General features: G+C 44.2%; 1 protein-coding gene across 1 annotated transcript; it reads right to left on the bottom strand.

The window, feature by feature from the left end:
* Positions 1-758: 758 nt before the first annotated feature.
* Positions 759-4,476, bottom strand: KRT37 (keratin 37). Its single transcript, XM_002827551.3, has 7 exons — positions 3,985-4,476; positions 3,715-3,797; positions 2,731-2,887; positions 2,224-2,385; positions 2,020-2,145; positions 1,318-1,538; positions 759-937 (listed from the first exon to the last, which is right to left on the bottom strand). Exons 1-7 carry the CDS (start codon positions 4,474-4,476, stop codon positions 829-831), a joined length of 1,350 nt encoding a protein of 449 aa, XP_002827597.1. The 3' UTR covers positions 759-828.
* Positions 4,477-16,655: the final 12,179 nt, after the last annotated feature.

Consider the following 16,655-nt stretch of genomic DNA (forward strand, 5'->3'; position numbering starts at 1 on the left):
GCCTAGAAGTGACCCAGGACCAAGACCCCAGTCTCCAGTGCCCAATCTGGGCCTCTGCATTTGGGAGAGTGGGCGAGAATTCCATGGCTGTGTCAAAGGGGCCAACTGGAGTGAGAGGAAAAACTTGGCAACTTGGCTCAGGCAATTCTCAACACGACCTTCCTTTGACAAGATTAGAATGCTAAGTGATGTGATTTTGCTCTTGGACAAAATAACAAGAGGCTGAAGATGCCAAAAGCATGGTAGGGACATGTTAGCTCTGAGCTGTTCTGAAAGAATTCAAACTTGGCAACTGGCATCACTTCCTTCCACCAGTCTATAGGGATCCCTGGGAAAGGTGAATACACATCCAAGGTCAGGAAAGGACCTTCATCCAGAGGCCCCAGAGCACCCCAGGGAGCTCCTGGAAGCAAGATGTCAGAGCCAGTGAGGACACAGGACCTGACGACCAGGACTCTCCGACATCTCACATACAACCAACACCGGGGGGACAGCACTTGGTGCAGGAAGGAGGTTTATTGACCATTTAATGCAGGGAACCCAGTTACATTTTAGGAGATTCTGAAACACTGGAATAGAACCAAAAGAACCAAGAAGAGACACTGGGAAAAATAATCGCTTTCATGGAAGATAATTACAACATTTTAGCAACAACAAAAAATACAGCTTAGAGGCATAGGCAGAGAGCCACTCCTTGGAAGTATCTGCTACTGGTTGATTTAGGGAAAATGCCTCAGTGAGTCTGGTCTTGAAGGAAGACTGAGCAAGGTGAGGGCACTCCTGACCCCAGTGCAACCAGCCTCAATCTCCTAACTCGGGCCTTCAGAATCATCTCCCTGTGCTGGCTCCATGGCCAGAGGGAGACCCACCGGTGACAGGGCCACAGCTTGGACAAGAAGTACAGGAGGCAGGCGTGGAACAGGGATTGCAGGGGAGTCTGCAGGGAGAGAAAGAAGAGTTACATTAAAAAGACGTCTCAGTGATTGATGGACAAGGGTAAGATCAGGGTGAAGGCTGGGCCTGCCACCAACAAGGCACGCAGACCAGAGAATCTATACCAACAGTTCTCTCATCTGTGTCTTTTCACATCCAGGAGTCCTTGGGGAAGACTTGGCTTAGGGACCTGGCTATCATTTAGAGAACATTTTCTCAATAATCCAGTCTGCACAGACCAGGAGAGGTTAATGAGTCAGTGAGCAAGAGAGCACAGGAAGGCTTGTTTGTTAAGATGATATCTTCTGCAAGCACTTCCATTACCTCTGAGGAATTGCCTGACAGTCATGTGTGTGGCTTAGGAATTGCCCAGATCACACGTACTTGCAGTCCTCACTCTCCAGAAGGTTCCGGTATGTGGCAATCTCGTTCTCCAACCGGGCCTTCACGTCCAGCAGCACCTGGTACTCCTGGTTCTGCCGCTCCAGGTCAGCCCGGATCTCGGACAACTGCTCTTCCAAGTTGCTGATGAGGCTCTGCATCTGGGCCAGCTCTGTGCCATAGCGGTCCTCGGCTTCACACAGGGAGTTCTGCAGACAGTCCTTCTGTAATGGGAAATAATGGGGTAAGAGATCCAGGTGCCCCAAAACTCAGCAGTGAAAATCATGACCAAACTCATCACACATAGGGCAAATTCCAAAATGTCATAGGACATTCTCAGAGCTCTGGAGAAATCACTGTCAACATGACCATGACTTGCCTCTCGTACACACAAATCTAACTTAAGAAACTGTCATGTTCATCCCTGTATCCCCAGTGCTTGACAAAAAGCAGGCACCTCGTAAAATCTTGTGGCATGAGTGCCTGAACTTCTGCACTGTGTTGTAAAGGAAGTGGACTTGATTTTCTGAAGAAACCATTTTCCTGGGTCACACTGAACTTGACAGCAAGACGTCTCCATCGGGTATAGAGGACCCCAGATCTTGACTTAATGTTGAAGGAACTGATCTGTGAGACTTTAACAGATGCTACTACCAGGACATGGCACGGGGCATTTGCAGTGCAGTGAGGGTGAAAGACACGTACCAAGGTGTGCTGGGCTTGGCGCTCCACCTCCAGGGCATTCACCGTGCATCTCAGCTCCAGGATCTCCGACTGGCAGCACTGCAGCTCCTCGGAGCAGGACATGGCCTGCAGGCTGATGCCTTCAGACTGCAGCACAGAGAAACACGGTCACCTCCCTGCCCAGATAGAGGCCAGATACTCCCTGGCTCTGTAACCCCTGCTCACCTGGGCTTGGAACCACTGTTCCACGTCCTGGTGGTTGGTCTCCAACATGGCCTCATACTGAGCCCGCATCTCCCCCAGCACCCTGTTCAGGTCAATGGTGGGCTCAATGTCCAACTCGATCCGGAGCTTCTCCCCCAGCTGACTCCTCAGAATCTTTACTTCCTGCAGAAATGAGGAAGGGACAGACAGCCTGCGTAAGGAGAGGGCCTTTGATGGAGCAGACAGCACCAGGACCCCGTCCCTGGCAAGCAGTAGGAGAAGAGTCCCACACATAAGCAAATGGGAAAATCTTGCCCAGAGTGCATTCGGGAGAGCCCACCTGGACACCTTCCTCATGCCCAAGGCAAGTCTGCACTTTCCACAGAGGCCCTCTGGACCCTCAGACCCACCTCAGCCCTCCATCCTGATACCAGCTGAGCCCAGGCAATGCTCTGAGATCCCCAGGGCTAGGGAGCTCCCCTGTCTGCCCAGCGCCCTCCCCAAGAGTTTGAGCGCCCAGGGCCACACCTGCTCATGGTTGCTCTTGAGGGAGAGCTGCTCCTCTTTCAGGGACTCCTGCTGGGCCTCCAGGTCGGCCTTGGCCAGGGTCGCGTCATCCAGGAGCTTCTGCGTCCCGCACTTGTCCGCCTCTACCAGCTGGCGCAGGGAGCGCTCACTCTCCAGCCTTCCGTCACAGGAGGTACAGGGTCAAAAAGAATGCCCCAAGAGCCCCTCTTGGCTGCCCTGGCTTCGTACCTCCCACACCACCTTGGATCCTCATTTGTTCACGTGGGCAGTATACACTATGCTCAACCCTGCAGCGACAGAGTTTGTACTCAGGACATTATGCCCATTGACCAGATGGAAGACTGAGGCTCAGAAACAAAACATGAGTTGTTCAGAATTCTATGCCCAGTTAATAGTAAATGCACGGACTTATCCTAAGTGTTCTGACTTCAAATGCAGCATTTATTCTACCATAATAGGAGTCATTTGGCCAGGAAAAAGAATGGCTAAGAATAAGCCTCTGGACCTTCAGTTTGCTGCTTTTCCTCTTGGGTTCATTACTTCTCATTGTTTTCCTGCTTTTCTCCTTCATTCAAACACAACTCTACCTACCAAGGAGCTTCAATGACAATTCCTCCAGCTGACGGATTTGGCCAAGAGTCAGTAAGTCTAGCAACAGCCTATGCATTGACAGTTTATTTTTGTGATGACTCAGTTTTACTTCTGATTGAAAAGCAAAATCCTCTTATCTTCTAGATATGGGAGAAAATGACATAGGTTCTAACCAATATATACTATAGCCCTTCTTTTTCTTTTAATGCTTATATTCACTTTCCTCCTATATAATGACCATTTCTAGCAATAGGCTAATTTAAGGTGTGGAGAGAAATATTCTTCTAGTCAAAAACTGTTTTTGAACACCTACAACATAGGCTGAGTAATGGGGCGGGCCCTTGGAAATACAGCAGGAGAGAAGTCACACTGACCCTCCTCAGCCTGACTTACTTGATCCTAAAGTCATCAGCAGCCAGCTTGGCATTGTCAATTTGTACAATCAGCCTGGCATTCTCAGCCTTGCTGCACAGTATCTGAGGAAAATGGAAAGACAGTTCACACACAAAGCACCATACTCTAAGCTCCCACTCCACGTGTGGTATTTACGCTCATGTCCAAGAGAAACCAAGAACCCAAAGCTCTCTGGACCTTATGCAGACTCCTCCTGCGAAAGCTTCTGCCTTCTCAGACCCAGCATGCCCAGGCGATCCCACACCTCACCTTCTGCTGGAGCTCCTCGATGGTACGGAAGTAGGACAGGTAGTCGGGGCACACGGTGGACTCGTGGCACTTGCTCCTCTCGAGGAGTGTGGTCTCCAGCTCTGCATTCTCCTGCTCCAGCTGGCGCACCTTCTCCAGGTAGTTGGCCAGGCGGTCATTCAGGAACTGCATGGTCTCCTTCTCATGGCCATTCAGGGTGTTTTTGCCAGACGCCCCACAGATTCCGATGTTGCCGGGAATGTGACAGGTCCCTGGCAAGGGACAAGCAGCATGACAGGTCGGGGGCAGACAGAGGCTGGGACGGCCCAGGGGAGTCGACCCCACACGGACTCGGTTGGCATGTGCCACGTTGGCCAAGAGGCACATGGAGGCAGCATTGGCCTCTGCCCCGGGCTGGCACCCAACATCGATAGGAGAGACAGGGGCGTTTCTTGCTCCAGGAGCCATGGTGCAACCCAGAGGGCATGAGGAGCTGCTGTAGAAGGAGGTCATGGTGTAGGGCTGAGGCTGTACAGGAGCTTCAGATCAGCTGGGAAGGCTGAGCCACTGAAACTGAAGCCTCCTCCCAACCCTTTTATACCCCATCCTGGGCGGGTGTTGGCTCCAGTTCTTTGACCTCCTGCCTTGATTATCTACCTGTTGTGGTGCCATCATCCTGTTACTCAGCTGCTGAGTTTACCATGAAAAGTTCCTCAGCTCATTAAAGCAATGTTGACAAATCTGAGATGCCTCTTGGCTCTTTGATATCAGGTTGGCTGTTGGTGGGAAGTCAGAGATTCATTGTTTCTGCTCAACAAACACCAGCAGTTGATTCAGGCCCCAAATGCTCTCTCTGGACTATGGTCTCTGTGGATGTGGTCACAATGAAGGCTCAAATCTTTCCGTCAGTAATTTGTGTAGCAGGAGACACTGAGAACCAATGGGACCCAGTGGCTCTTTCGCCTGTGCAAGACTTAATCAGCCTTTCCTTTGAAGAGAAAATATCAGTTAATAAAACCAATGCATCTACTGATATTTGATGATTGAGGCACCTTTTTTTCTTTCTTCTTTCACATTGCATACTCCCTTGAGAAGCAATAAAACATCTGGACGCATTGGCGCTAATTACGTTTGGTTGACAAGTCAGAATCAGCTATTCATTTGTTCATTTGTTCATTGGTTCAGCATGTTTCTTGAATATCCCCCATAACTCAGGCAGTGTGCTGGTTCCTGGACAGGCAATGTTCCCTGTTCATCAGGAGTAAACAATGCCTCTGAAATCTCTGGGTGTTCTACACAAACTTGAATGAGAACCACAGATCAACAAGAGTTACTGAAAGACAGGGGCTCTATAGTTCTGGCCAAGGAAGTATCTAGAAAGAAACTACTAACAAAAATCTTATTTGATCCAGGAAACGGAGATTGGGCACAGAGCTCAAGCAGTATTCAAACAAAAGTTCCAGAACTAACATTGATTGAGTACTTAGGTGTGCTAGGCATTCTACTGTGTTCTTTCCTATCTAACCCTTACCACCTATGAGGTGGTTACTCATTGCCTCAAGGTACAGATGAGAAAACTAGAGTGAAGTACATTTGTACATTTTCTGATTGACAGTTTGTGAACTGGCAAAGGCTTGATTCAGCCTCATGTCTGCTAGGCCCATTCTCTTTTCACTTCACCATGGCCCCCAGTGAGAACAACTGTGTCATTGCCCCATCAGTGCTGGACCTAAGGGGAGGGCAAGAAGGGGCTTAGTTACTGGACGAGAAATTGTGGTGAAAAGAAAATTACTGAAGGTCTTTGTGTTCCAGCAAACGAAAAGATTTAAATACTACGGCAGTGAGGACAAGAAAATGCACATTAAAAAGTTAAACTAGGCCGGGCGCGGTGGCTCACACCTGTAATCCCTGCACTTTGGGAGGCCAAGACGAGCGGAACACCTGAGGTTAGGAGTTCGAGACCAGCATGACCAACATGGAGAAACCTGGTCTCTACTAAAAATACAAAATTAGCCGGGCATGGTGGTACATGCCTGTAATCCCAGCTACTCAGGAGGCTGAGGCAGGAGAATTGCTTGAACCCGGGAGGCAGAGGTTTCCGTGAGCCAAGATTGTGCCATTGCACTCCAGCCTGAGCAACAAGAGTGAAACTTTGTCTCAAAAAAGAAAAAACAGTTACACTAGTTTGTAACATATGCATCATTTAAGACAGGGTGCGTTCTGAGAAATGCCTCTTTAGGAGATTTCTTCATTGTGGAAAAATTATAGGGTGAACTCACACAAACCTAGAAGGTAGAGCCTACTACACACCTAGACTGTATAGTACAGCCTATAGCGCCTGGCTACAAACCTGTACAGCATGTTGCTGTACTGAGTATCATAGGCAACTGTTATTAACACAATAGCATTTGTGTATCTAAACATATAAAAGGTAATGCATTGCACTACAACATTATAACCACCTCCACATCACTAGAGACCAGGAATTTTCAGCATCATTATAATCTTGTGGGACCACCGCCCATATATGTGGTCTGACGTTGACAGAAACATTCTGACTGTATATCCCAAATCCCAGAGATTTCCAGTAGAGCTGGAAAACAAGTCAACTAATGGGGGTGTGGCCAGGAGTCATCCCTCCCAAGTGGTAGAGGGAAACCAGAAGGACCATGGGACAAGCTCTAAAAGAGTATAAATAACCTCTTTAAAAAAAAAGAAAAAATCCCAATTAGTGGGAAAGTAAATGGCTGATACTAGTAGCAAAACCTTAAGTCTTTGAAATTGACATACTGGAAATGAGCCATTATTAAGATTTTAAATGAAAATAATAGGATTTAGACATAAAATAGGAAGCAAAATACAGTAAACAGAAATAGTGTAGCCAAATATGCATCAAATATGCATTCCCTTCAGCTACACTTTTTTCCCCTGAAATACAAGTTTTAGAAAATCTTAGAAGAGGGGTGGGCGCAGGTCTTAATGCTGGGAAGCAACAACTTTGGGGTTGAATTTACTTGAATGGATTACAAATTGTATTGTTACACAGCTAAAAAAACTTTATGTATGAAAAATGATAATAGTCTTACACACTGAGTACAAATAATACTTAAAAGCATGTGAAGATGTGAGCATCTGTGATGTTACTTATAAAAAAAAAGTTTAGGTTTTTTTCCATAAGTTATTGGAGTACAGGTGGTATTTTTTCCATAAGTGGTGGGGTTTTTTTCCATAAGTATTGGGGCGCAGGTGGGTTACATGAGTAAGTTCTTTGGTGGTGATTTGTGAGATTTTGGTGCACCCATCAGCCAAGCAGTATACACTGCATCCTATTTGTAGTCTTTTATCCCTCACCCGCTCCCTTCCCCCCAAGTCCCCAAAGTCCATTGTATCATTCTTATGCCTTTGTATCCTCATAGCTTAGCTCCCACATGTCAGTGACAATATATGATATTTGGTTTTCCATTCCTGAGTTACTTCACTTAGAATAATAGTCTCCAATCTCATCCAGGTCACTACAAATGCCATTAATTCATCCTTTTTATGGCTGAGTAGTATTTCATCATATATATGTACCACAGTTTCTTTTTTTCTTTCTTTTTTTTTTTTTTTTTTTTTTTTGAGATAGAGCTTCACTCTTGTAACCCAGGTTGGAGTGCAGTGGCACCATCTCGGCTCACTGCAACCTCCACCTCCCAGGTTCGAGAGATTCTCCTGCCTCAGCTTCCCGAGTAGCTGGGATTACAGGTGCTGCCACCATGCCCAGCTAATTTTTGTATTTTTAGTAGAGAAGGTGTTTCGCCATGTTGGCCAGGCTGGTCTTGAACTCCTGACCTCAGGTGATCACCAGCCTTGGCCTCCCAAAGTGCTGGGATTACAGGTGTGAGCCTCTGTGCCCAGCCCACAGTTTCTTTATCCACTCACTGATGGATGGGCATTTGGGTTGGTTCTGCGATTTTGCAGTTGTGAATTGTGCTGCTACAAATGTGTGTGTGCAAGTATCTTTTTAGCATAATGACTTCTTTTCCTCTGAGTAGATACCCAGTAGTGGGATTGCTGGATCAAATGGTAGTTCTACTTTTAGTTCTTTAAGGAATCTCCACACTGTTTTCCGTAGTGGCTGTACTAGTTTACATTCCCACCAGCAGTGTAGAAGTGTTCCCTGATCACCACATCCACGCCAACATCTATTGTTTTTTGATTTTTTTGATTATGGCCATTCTTGCAGGAGTAAGATCGTATCACATTGTGATTTTGATTTGCATTTTCCTGATCATTAGTGATGTTGAGCATTTTTTTTAAAGTTTATATACGTATCTTTTGAAGTATTGAAAGGAAACTAGTACTTTATATTCTTTATCATATCATGTTTTGTAATTGTTGAATATGTTCCTGTTTATTTTTCTCTGTCCTGTTGTGTAGCCTTAAGAAGTATTTCAAAAAAAAAAAACATATCTGAATGTATAAAGTAAGAGTAAATGCCCTAAAAGGTGTGATGCCGCATTATATATAAAACTGTGTGCATATATTTTTAAAGAGCATAAATACATCTTTGCTCTGAGAAAAAGTTGAACACGCACCCCCATGAAAACCACAAGGGAGTCAGGGGATGAGGGTGTTGATGAAACCTGGGCTCTTGGAATTCTCTCAAGGAGAAATAAGGGGTCTGGAATTCTTCCCAAGAGGAAAACCCACTGTGGGTCAGCTGTGGCTCCAGCGGCCCTGAGATCAGCCATGACTCATTCTTTACTGGGGCAATCCTTAGAGGGCCTCTCCCTGCCAGACCATCCCTCAGAGGCCTCTCGGTGCAATCTGCATTTTCCATCTTCAAAGATCCCTTTGTTCCTATCTTCCGCCTCAACACATAGCATCACTATAATCCAGAGAATTGAAGCATTAAAATTGTTCCCTTTGATTTGCTAAATAGGAACCCTCTCTTGACCCTATCCTCTGGCAGGATTTTATCCCATTGGCTAAAATCATGGTTCCTTTCGTCTCAGAACATATGACACTTGTTAATTCTTAAGCATCGCAGCTGAAGCTTTGCATCCTTTGCGTCCTGACACACCTCCCCAAAGCTTGGGCTCTGCATGGTCCATTTTGCATAATGACATAGACACTGCCTAGTCCTTTGTAAAGCAGAGGGCTCTTCTGATTTTCTTTGGTCTCAAAGGAACGGGCAGTAGGTGGAAGGCTTGAGGCAGGTGTCTGGGATGTACTCAGCTGTGTAGGTGGGAAGGAGCCCATCCTTGACATCGCAGATGAACAGATGAGCCTCCTCTTGCTCCTTTTTTTTTTTTTTTTTTTTTTTTTTTTTTGAGAGAGAGTCTCCCCCTATCACCCAGGCTGCAGCGTAATGCAATGGCACGATCTCGGCTCACTACAACCTCCACCTCCTGGGTTCAAACGATTCTCCTGCCTCAGCCTCCTTAGTAGCTGGGATTACAGGCACCCGCCACCACACCCAGCTAATTTTTGTATTTTTAGTAGAGATGGGGTTTCACCATGTTGGCCAGGCTGGTCTTGAACTCCTGACCTCATGATCCACCCACCTCAGCCTCCCAAAGTGGTGGGATTACAGGCGTGAGCCACCGTGCCCGGCCCTCTTGCTCCTCTTTAAAAAGAGTTTCTAGCCCCTGAAAACAAACATATATGCCAAGTTGCATGAAGGGAAGTATCAGAGATGAAGACAGAAGAGAGAGGTAGTCCTGCAGCCCTCCTTCCTTCACAGGGGCCACCTCTTCTCTCTTCAGGAGTAAAAGATTTTGAGCTGTAATCTGTCTTCAGGCAGAGGGGAAACACTGGGTTCAGAAGAGCATCACTTGGTGCCACAGTGCAGACGCATCTCTGAGTCTGACCATTCTGACACATCTCTGAGTGAGACAGAAGCAGAGGCACTGGGCGGCCCACAGGGTGTGAGTCCATCTGCAACCACCTGCTCCAGCTGCAGAGGAAAAATTCTGAAGACACCTAAGGAAACAGGGGCTGCCCACACACCGCATCCTGATGTGAATTATGCCAAGAAAACATCTGCAAACCACGACCAGCGGGGTGTACTGATACCAGGGTGCCTACAAGGCTCTCAGACTTGCTGAGTGAAAACAGAGTCTGAGGAAGGATACCCCGAAACACATTTATCATTTCAAAAGTCCACCTCAGCAGGCTTTGAAAAAAAAAAAGTCACCATTTTCTTTTCTATTAAATAGGATTTTATTTTTATTATTATTATTATTATTATTATTATACTTTAAGTTTTAGGGTACATGTGCACAACGTGAAGGTTAGTTACATATGTATACATGTGCCATGCTGGTGTGCTGCATCCATTAACTCGTCATTTAGCATTAGGTATATCTCCTAATGCTATCCCTCCCCCCTCCCCCCACCCCACAATAGTCCCCAGAGTGTGATGTTCCCCTTCCTGTGTCCATGTGTTCTCATTGTTCAATTCCCATCTATGAGTGAGAACATGCAGTGTTTGGTTTTTTGTCCTTGCGATAGTTTACTGAGAATCATGATTTCCAGTTTCATCCATGTCCCTACAAAGGACATGAACTCATCATTTTTTATGGCTGCATAGTATTCCATGGTGTATATGTGCCACATTTTCTTAATCCAGTCTATCATTGTTGGACATTTGGCTTGGTTCCAAGTCTTTGCTATTGTGAATAGTGCCACAATAAACATACGTGTGCATGTGTCTTTATAGCAGCATGATTTATAGTCCTTTGGGTATATACCCTGTAATGGGATGGCTGGGTCAAATGGTATTTCTAGTTCTAGATCCCTGAGGAATCGCCACACTGACTTCCACAATGGTTGAACTAGTTTACAGTCCCACCAACAGTGTAAAAGTGTTCCTATTTCTCCACATCCTCTCCAGCACCTGTTGTTTTCTGACTTTTTAATGATTGCCATTCTAACTGGTGTGAGATGGTATCTCATTGTGGTTTTGATTTGCATTTCTCTGATGGCCAGTGATGATGAGCATTTTTTCATGTGTCTTTTGGCTGCATAAATGTCTTCTTTTGAGAAGTGTTTGTTCATATCCTTTTTTATTATTATTATACTTTAAGGATTTTAAAATCTAGTTACTTGGGAAATTTTGGTTTGATTTTAAGTATTTTTTAAATTATTATTCTGCTTTATTCTTTTTTTTTTTTTTTTTAGATGGAGTTTTGCTCTTGTTGCCCAGGCTGGAGAGCAGTGGTCTGATCTTGGCTCACTGCAACCTCCGCCTTCTGGATTCAAGAGATTCTCCTGCCTCCACCTCCTGAATAGCTGGGATTACAGGCGTATGCCACCACACCCAGCTAATTTTTTGTATTTTTAGCAGAGATGGAGTTTCACCATGTTAGCCAGGCTGGTCTCCAACTCTTGACCTCAGGTGATCCACCCACCTCAGCCTCCCAAAGTGCTGGGATTACAGGAGTGAGCCACAGCGCCCTGCCTAGTTTGCCTTATTCTTATCCCAGGTCTTAAGGTCATCAGAGACTAAATACTGAAAAAGTTATCTTCATTGCCCCTCCCCCACTTTGTTCCCTGATCCTAGAGTTTCTTTATCTACATGCTAAGGCAGGACATTTCCTCTTATTTACCTCATACCAAGACCTATTACAAAATCCTTTAATGCAGCATAGTAGAGGTTTAAGACAATGAATTTTGGATCCAGCCTGCCTGGGTTCAGACTCTGGTTCTACCACTTATTAGCTATGTGAACTTGGGCTGGTGACTTGACCTCTCTGTGCCTCAAATTCTGCTTATGCACAATGGAGTGACAATAGCACCTAGCTAATGGATTTAAGTTTTAAAAAAAATCATACCTGTAAATCACATAAAATAGTGTCTAGCACAGAGTACATGGTAAGCACTAAATGAGTGTTGTGTTTTCTAATGGATTTTACTGGTGTGTTTACATGCTTACACCATTCATAATTCAAAAATGCTTAATAAATTACTTATCTTTTACTTATTTAAGTTAGCAAAGACCAGAAGTTTAGTCTTACTAAAAAGCTTTTGCACAGCAAAAGAAACAACAGAGTAAAAATACAACCTACTGAATGGGAGAAAGAATTGTAAATCATATATCTGATAAAGGGTTAGCCTCCAAAATATATAAAGAAGTCCTACAACTCAACTGTAAAAAATTAAAAATTTTTTTTAATTTAAAAATGGGCTAAGAACTTCTATAGATATTTCTCTAAAGTAGACATACAAATGGCCATCAGGTATATGAAAAAATGCAAAGTCACTAGCCATAAGGGAAATGCAAATCAAAGCCATGAGACATCACTTCACACCACTCAGGATGGCTACTATCAAAAAAAAAAAAAAAAAAAAGGCGACAAGTATTGGTGAGGATATAGAAGAGTTGGAACCATTGCACACTGTTGGGAAAATGCAAAATGATGCAGCCACTATGGAAAGCAGTATGGATATTCCTCAAAGAATTAAAAATAGAATTACAATATGATCCAACAATCTCACTTCTGGGTATTTATCCAAAAGAATTGAAATCGGGATCTCAAAGAGATGTTAAGACTCCTGTGGTTATTGCAGCAGGAGTCACAACAGCCAGAATGTGGAAATAATCTAAATGTCCATTGACAGATAAACAGAAAAAGAAATTGGTATGTGCAAACACTGGAATTCCATTCAGCCTTTAAAAAGGAGAAAATTCTGCAATATGCAATGTGAATAAACCTCGAAGATGTTATGCTAAATGAAATAAGCCAATCACAGAAAGACAAATACTGCATGTTTCTGCTTATATAAGGTATCTAAAATAGTCAGATTCAACCCTGAAGACAGTATGCTAAATGAAATAAGCCAATCACAGAAGACAAATACTGCATAATTCTGCTTATACAAGGTATTTAAAATAGGCAAATTCATAGAATCAAAGAGTGGAATGGTGGTTTCCAGAGGCTGTGGGGAAAGGGGAAATGGAAAGGTACTAATCAATGAACATAAAGTTCCAGTCAAGCAAGATGAGTAAGGCCTAGAGATCTACTGTACTGCATTATACCCAGAGTCCATAGTAATTTATTGTACACCTAAAGTTTTATTAAGAGGGTAGCTCTCATGTTAGGTGTTCTTTCTATGATAAAGTAAAATAAAACAAAATAGATTAATGTCATGACTGTAGCAAAATATAGAAAACATGCATTTTCATACACTGTTGAGGGGGAGAATAAGTTGTGCAACCTCTTTACAAAATAGTTCAGCAGTATCTGTTAAAATTACAAATGCTTTTTTTTTTTTTTTTTTGAGACGGAATCTCACTGTATTGCCAGGCTAGGGTGCAGTGGCATGATCTCAGCTCACTGTAACCTCCACTTCCCGGGTTCAAGCAATTCTCCTGCCTCAGCCTCCTGAGTAGCTAGGACTACAGGCACTTGCCACCACACCCAGCTAATTTTTGTGTTTTTTGTAGAGACTGGGTTTCACCGTGTTGGCCTGGATGGTCTCGATCTCCTGACCTCATGATCCACCCACCTCGGCCTCCCAAAGTGCTGGGATAACAGGCGTGAGCCACCGTGCCCACACATACACTATTGACCAATAATTTCCGCCTATAGGAATTTATCCTATAGACATACTTACATAGACAGAAGTATAAGGATAAAAAGTATAAGGGTACCCTATAGAAGTCCTTGGGGTGTTAAGCCAGGAACAATCTCTACTGTTTTGTGCCTCCTTCAGCCTATGGATTTCCCCTCAATGTCTCCTCAGTCCATTCCTCTGTATCTTTCAGGGGACCATTTCCTATGGGTGTTAAGCTGTGGATGATCATGGGGCAAAGATGCAGTTAGTAGAAAGGAGAAAAGCACAATCCTGGGAACTTGAAGAGTGAATGATTTAGGAATTAGGGAAAATATTAAATTCTGAATAAGTCATTGTAGAACTATTTATTTGGCCCACTTCATGAATTATGTGCAGTAAAATAGGGAAATACTGACAACCCTGTTTCATTTTCTTCATTAAAAATACAATAGTATTGTGCCTGGGCCTGGTGGCTCACACTTGTAATCCCAGCAATTTGGGAGGCTGAGGCAGGCAGACCACCTGTCAGGCGTTCAAGACCAGCCTGGCCAACATGTAGCAGTAGTAGTAGTAGCAAAACCCCATCTCTACTAAAATACAAAAGTTAGCTCGGCGTGGTAGCACATGCCTGTAGTCCCAGATACTCTGAAGGTTGAGGCAGAAGAATTGCTGGAACTCGGGAGGTGGAGGTTACTGTGAGCTGAGGTAGCGTAGCTGCATTCCAACCTGGGCAACAGAGAAATACTCCATCTCAAAAAAAAAAAAAAATCCAGTAGTATTGAATACTCTGATTTTGAAAGGTTCTGAAGGTCAAGTCTACCCCTGAGAGTTTATATTTCTCAGCTCAAGAGATGCCTTCAAGGGGAAGCTTTCTCCAGCTTCACTGAGCATTCAATCAGTTCCTCTTCTCTCTACACATATTGACCCATAGTTTACCTTGATGTAACCCTCTTCATTCTGTTGTTAGTGTTCCTGGAAGTCCCTGGGAAACAGGAATTTTGTCTTACTGCTTTTGTCTTGTTCATCTCTGTAATTCCCAGTACATTACCTGACATAATGAAGCACTCAATCAATAAAAACAGAAGTGACTAAATGAGCTCAGCTCTGGAGCAAATCATACTCAGTATTATCCTTCACAGTATCCGGTACATGGTGATACTCAGTAACTGTGTGCTGAGGGAATGCCTGCATGCGTACATGAATAGACACAGTATAAAGCCAAACCATAGCATGTTGCACCAATGATACAAAATCCCTGACTTCTAAACTCCGTGGTGCTAAATCAAGTCAGAATTAAGGCAAGACTTGTTTTCATTTAAAAATTTATTTATATGAAAAGTCCTACAGAACATTCAAAGGCAGATCACATTTAACTTTGCATTTAACTTATGTCCTTTTATGAAAAGAAGAGAATTATATAAATTGGCTGTCTGGCCGCCTTTAAGCCCACAACTGCTTCACCCCACCACTCGCGCAGGCAGTCTCTGGAAAGAGAAGGGCCAGCTTATTTGGTTTTACATCACTGGGAAGGGCTCTTCTCTGCTAATGACATACTCTGTCTTCAAGAGCCGGTGTTTAACCCTTCTCAAACACTGATATTGACCCTTGAAATGTTCAACACAGACAAAGCACTTAGCAACAGTTGGGTAGCAATGAGCTCAGGGTAGGGTAGCTGGTTCAGGAAACTGACTTTTATAACTGTCCTTCTATAAGTCTTGTGCTAAACAAACCCACGTCTATCTCCTTTCCAAATCACACTATGTCGGTGACCCTGAGAAACACGGGCATCCAAGGCTCACATTGCAGGATCTCCCTTTAAAAGGCAACTCAGAGCCGCTTGAAGAAACACAGATGAGATACTCAGGTGATGTGATACAGTAAGAGTTGATTTACAGCCAGAGCAATCTAGGTCCAAGTCCTGGCTCAAACACTTGCTAAATGCATATCTTCAGTCAAGTTATTTAACATCTGTGAACTTCGTCTTTTAGAAGCAGTTATGATGTCTGCCCTACAAGAGTGCTGTAGTGCGGCACTCTGTTCTCAGAGGGAGGAGACAGCCTTTAACACCAGGCAGGAGGAAACCACTGCTATATAAAACTCCATTCGAAAACCATCCAGTTACTTTCAAATGTTTATTTTAACAATCAAAGAGAAAGAAAGCAAAAGCAGGCTCCAGGTGATGTAGATGCTGCTGTTCGTAGTAAGGCAAGAAATCTTTATACTAGAATTGTGGTCAAATTCCTCATTAAAGTATGAGAGGAGCAAAAATAAAATAAAATAAAAAATCTACCAAGGTACAGTCAGGAGGCTGAGGCTGGCCTGAAGCAGGAGACTCTTCCCTAAAAAGTAGCATCTCCAAGGGGCACATCAACACAACAGGTCCCATGTTCATTTGCTTCTCTTCTCAGAAAAAGTCACCCCTGTAGAGGGAGCTTTCTAGCTCAGATCATGAAGAAAAAAAAAAAAAAAGCCAGTTTCCTGGAAGATTCCTGTTTTTGCTTCATAACATAGCCTAGCCAATTAGCTTCAGACAAAATGGCTTGGTAGCATGAAAGGGTCTTCCAGAAGGACACGCCTTACCACCAGGCCCACATTTAGCACTGCAAGCTGAAGCCCCCAAATGCAACCAGACAGTTCCTTCCGTAGGAAAAGGAGGCTGGCTTGAACCATGCCTTTACTCTGACATCAGCAGTCCATGTCACTTCTCCATATCCCCGGTTGCTTTTTCTCCGATGAAGCTACAAGACGTGATGAGGAGTGAGGCTAAACTTCAAGCTATTTTTCCAACGAAAAATAGCTGGTAATCGCATTCAGAAATCAGGACCACAAATGGGCCTAATCTGCATTCCCTCCAAGTCTCCAAATTGAAGTCCTGCAGGGATCATAATGGCCCTTGGAATTACTGAGTGCCTCACAAGACTGAGGTGTGTTCTCCCATCACTTTAACCCTGGTGAACCCAAAGGGGAAAAATGGAAACAAGACCACCCATGAAAGTGAGTCCTCTCTCCTTGGATGGACTCAATAGAAAGGAGTTGCTTAGAAGGTTCTGCCCCTCAAAGAAAGTTTTCTCATTCTTTGGCCTAATGCAAATACTCAAATACAGTTTGCTCTGGGAAGCAAGTTGTTATGTGCACCATTTTGCTTCTGA

This window comes from Pongo abelii, chromosome 19 (genome assembly GCF_028885655.2).
Source record: "Pongo abelii isolate AG06213 chromosome 19, NHGRI_mPonAbe1-v2.0_pri, whole genome shotgun sequence".
Lineage (NCBI taxonomy): Eukaryota > Metazoa > Chordata > Mammalia > Primates > Hominidae > Pongo > Pongo abelii.

Bases quoted from the DNA above. Each gene is read 5' to 3' on its own strand.
- KRT37 (XM_002827551.3), bottom strand. From the start codon at position 4,476: ATGACCTCCTTCTACAGCAGCTCCTCATGCCCTCTGGGTTGCACCATG. The intron at 2,888-3,714 runs GTAAGTCAGGCT...CTGTGACGGAAG, and splicing joins GCTGATGACTTTAGGATCAA to GCTGGAGAGTGAGCGCTCCC. The intron at 938-1,317 runs GTACGTGTGATC...CTCTCCCTGCAG, and splicing joins CTGGAGAGTGAGGACTGCAA to ACTCCCCTGCAATCCCTGTT.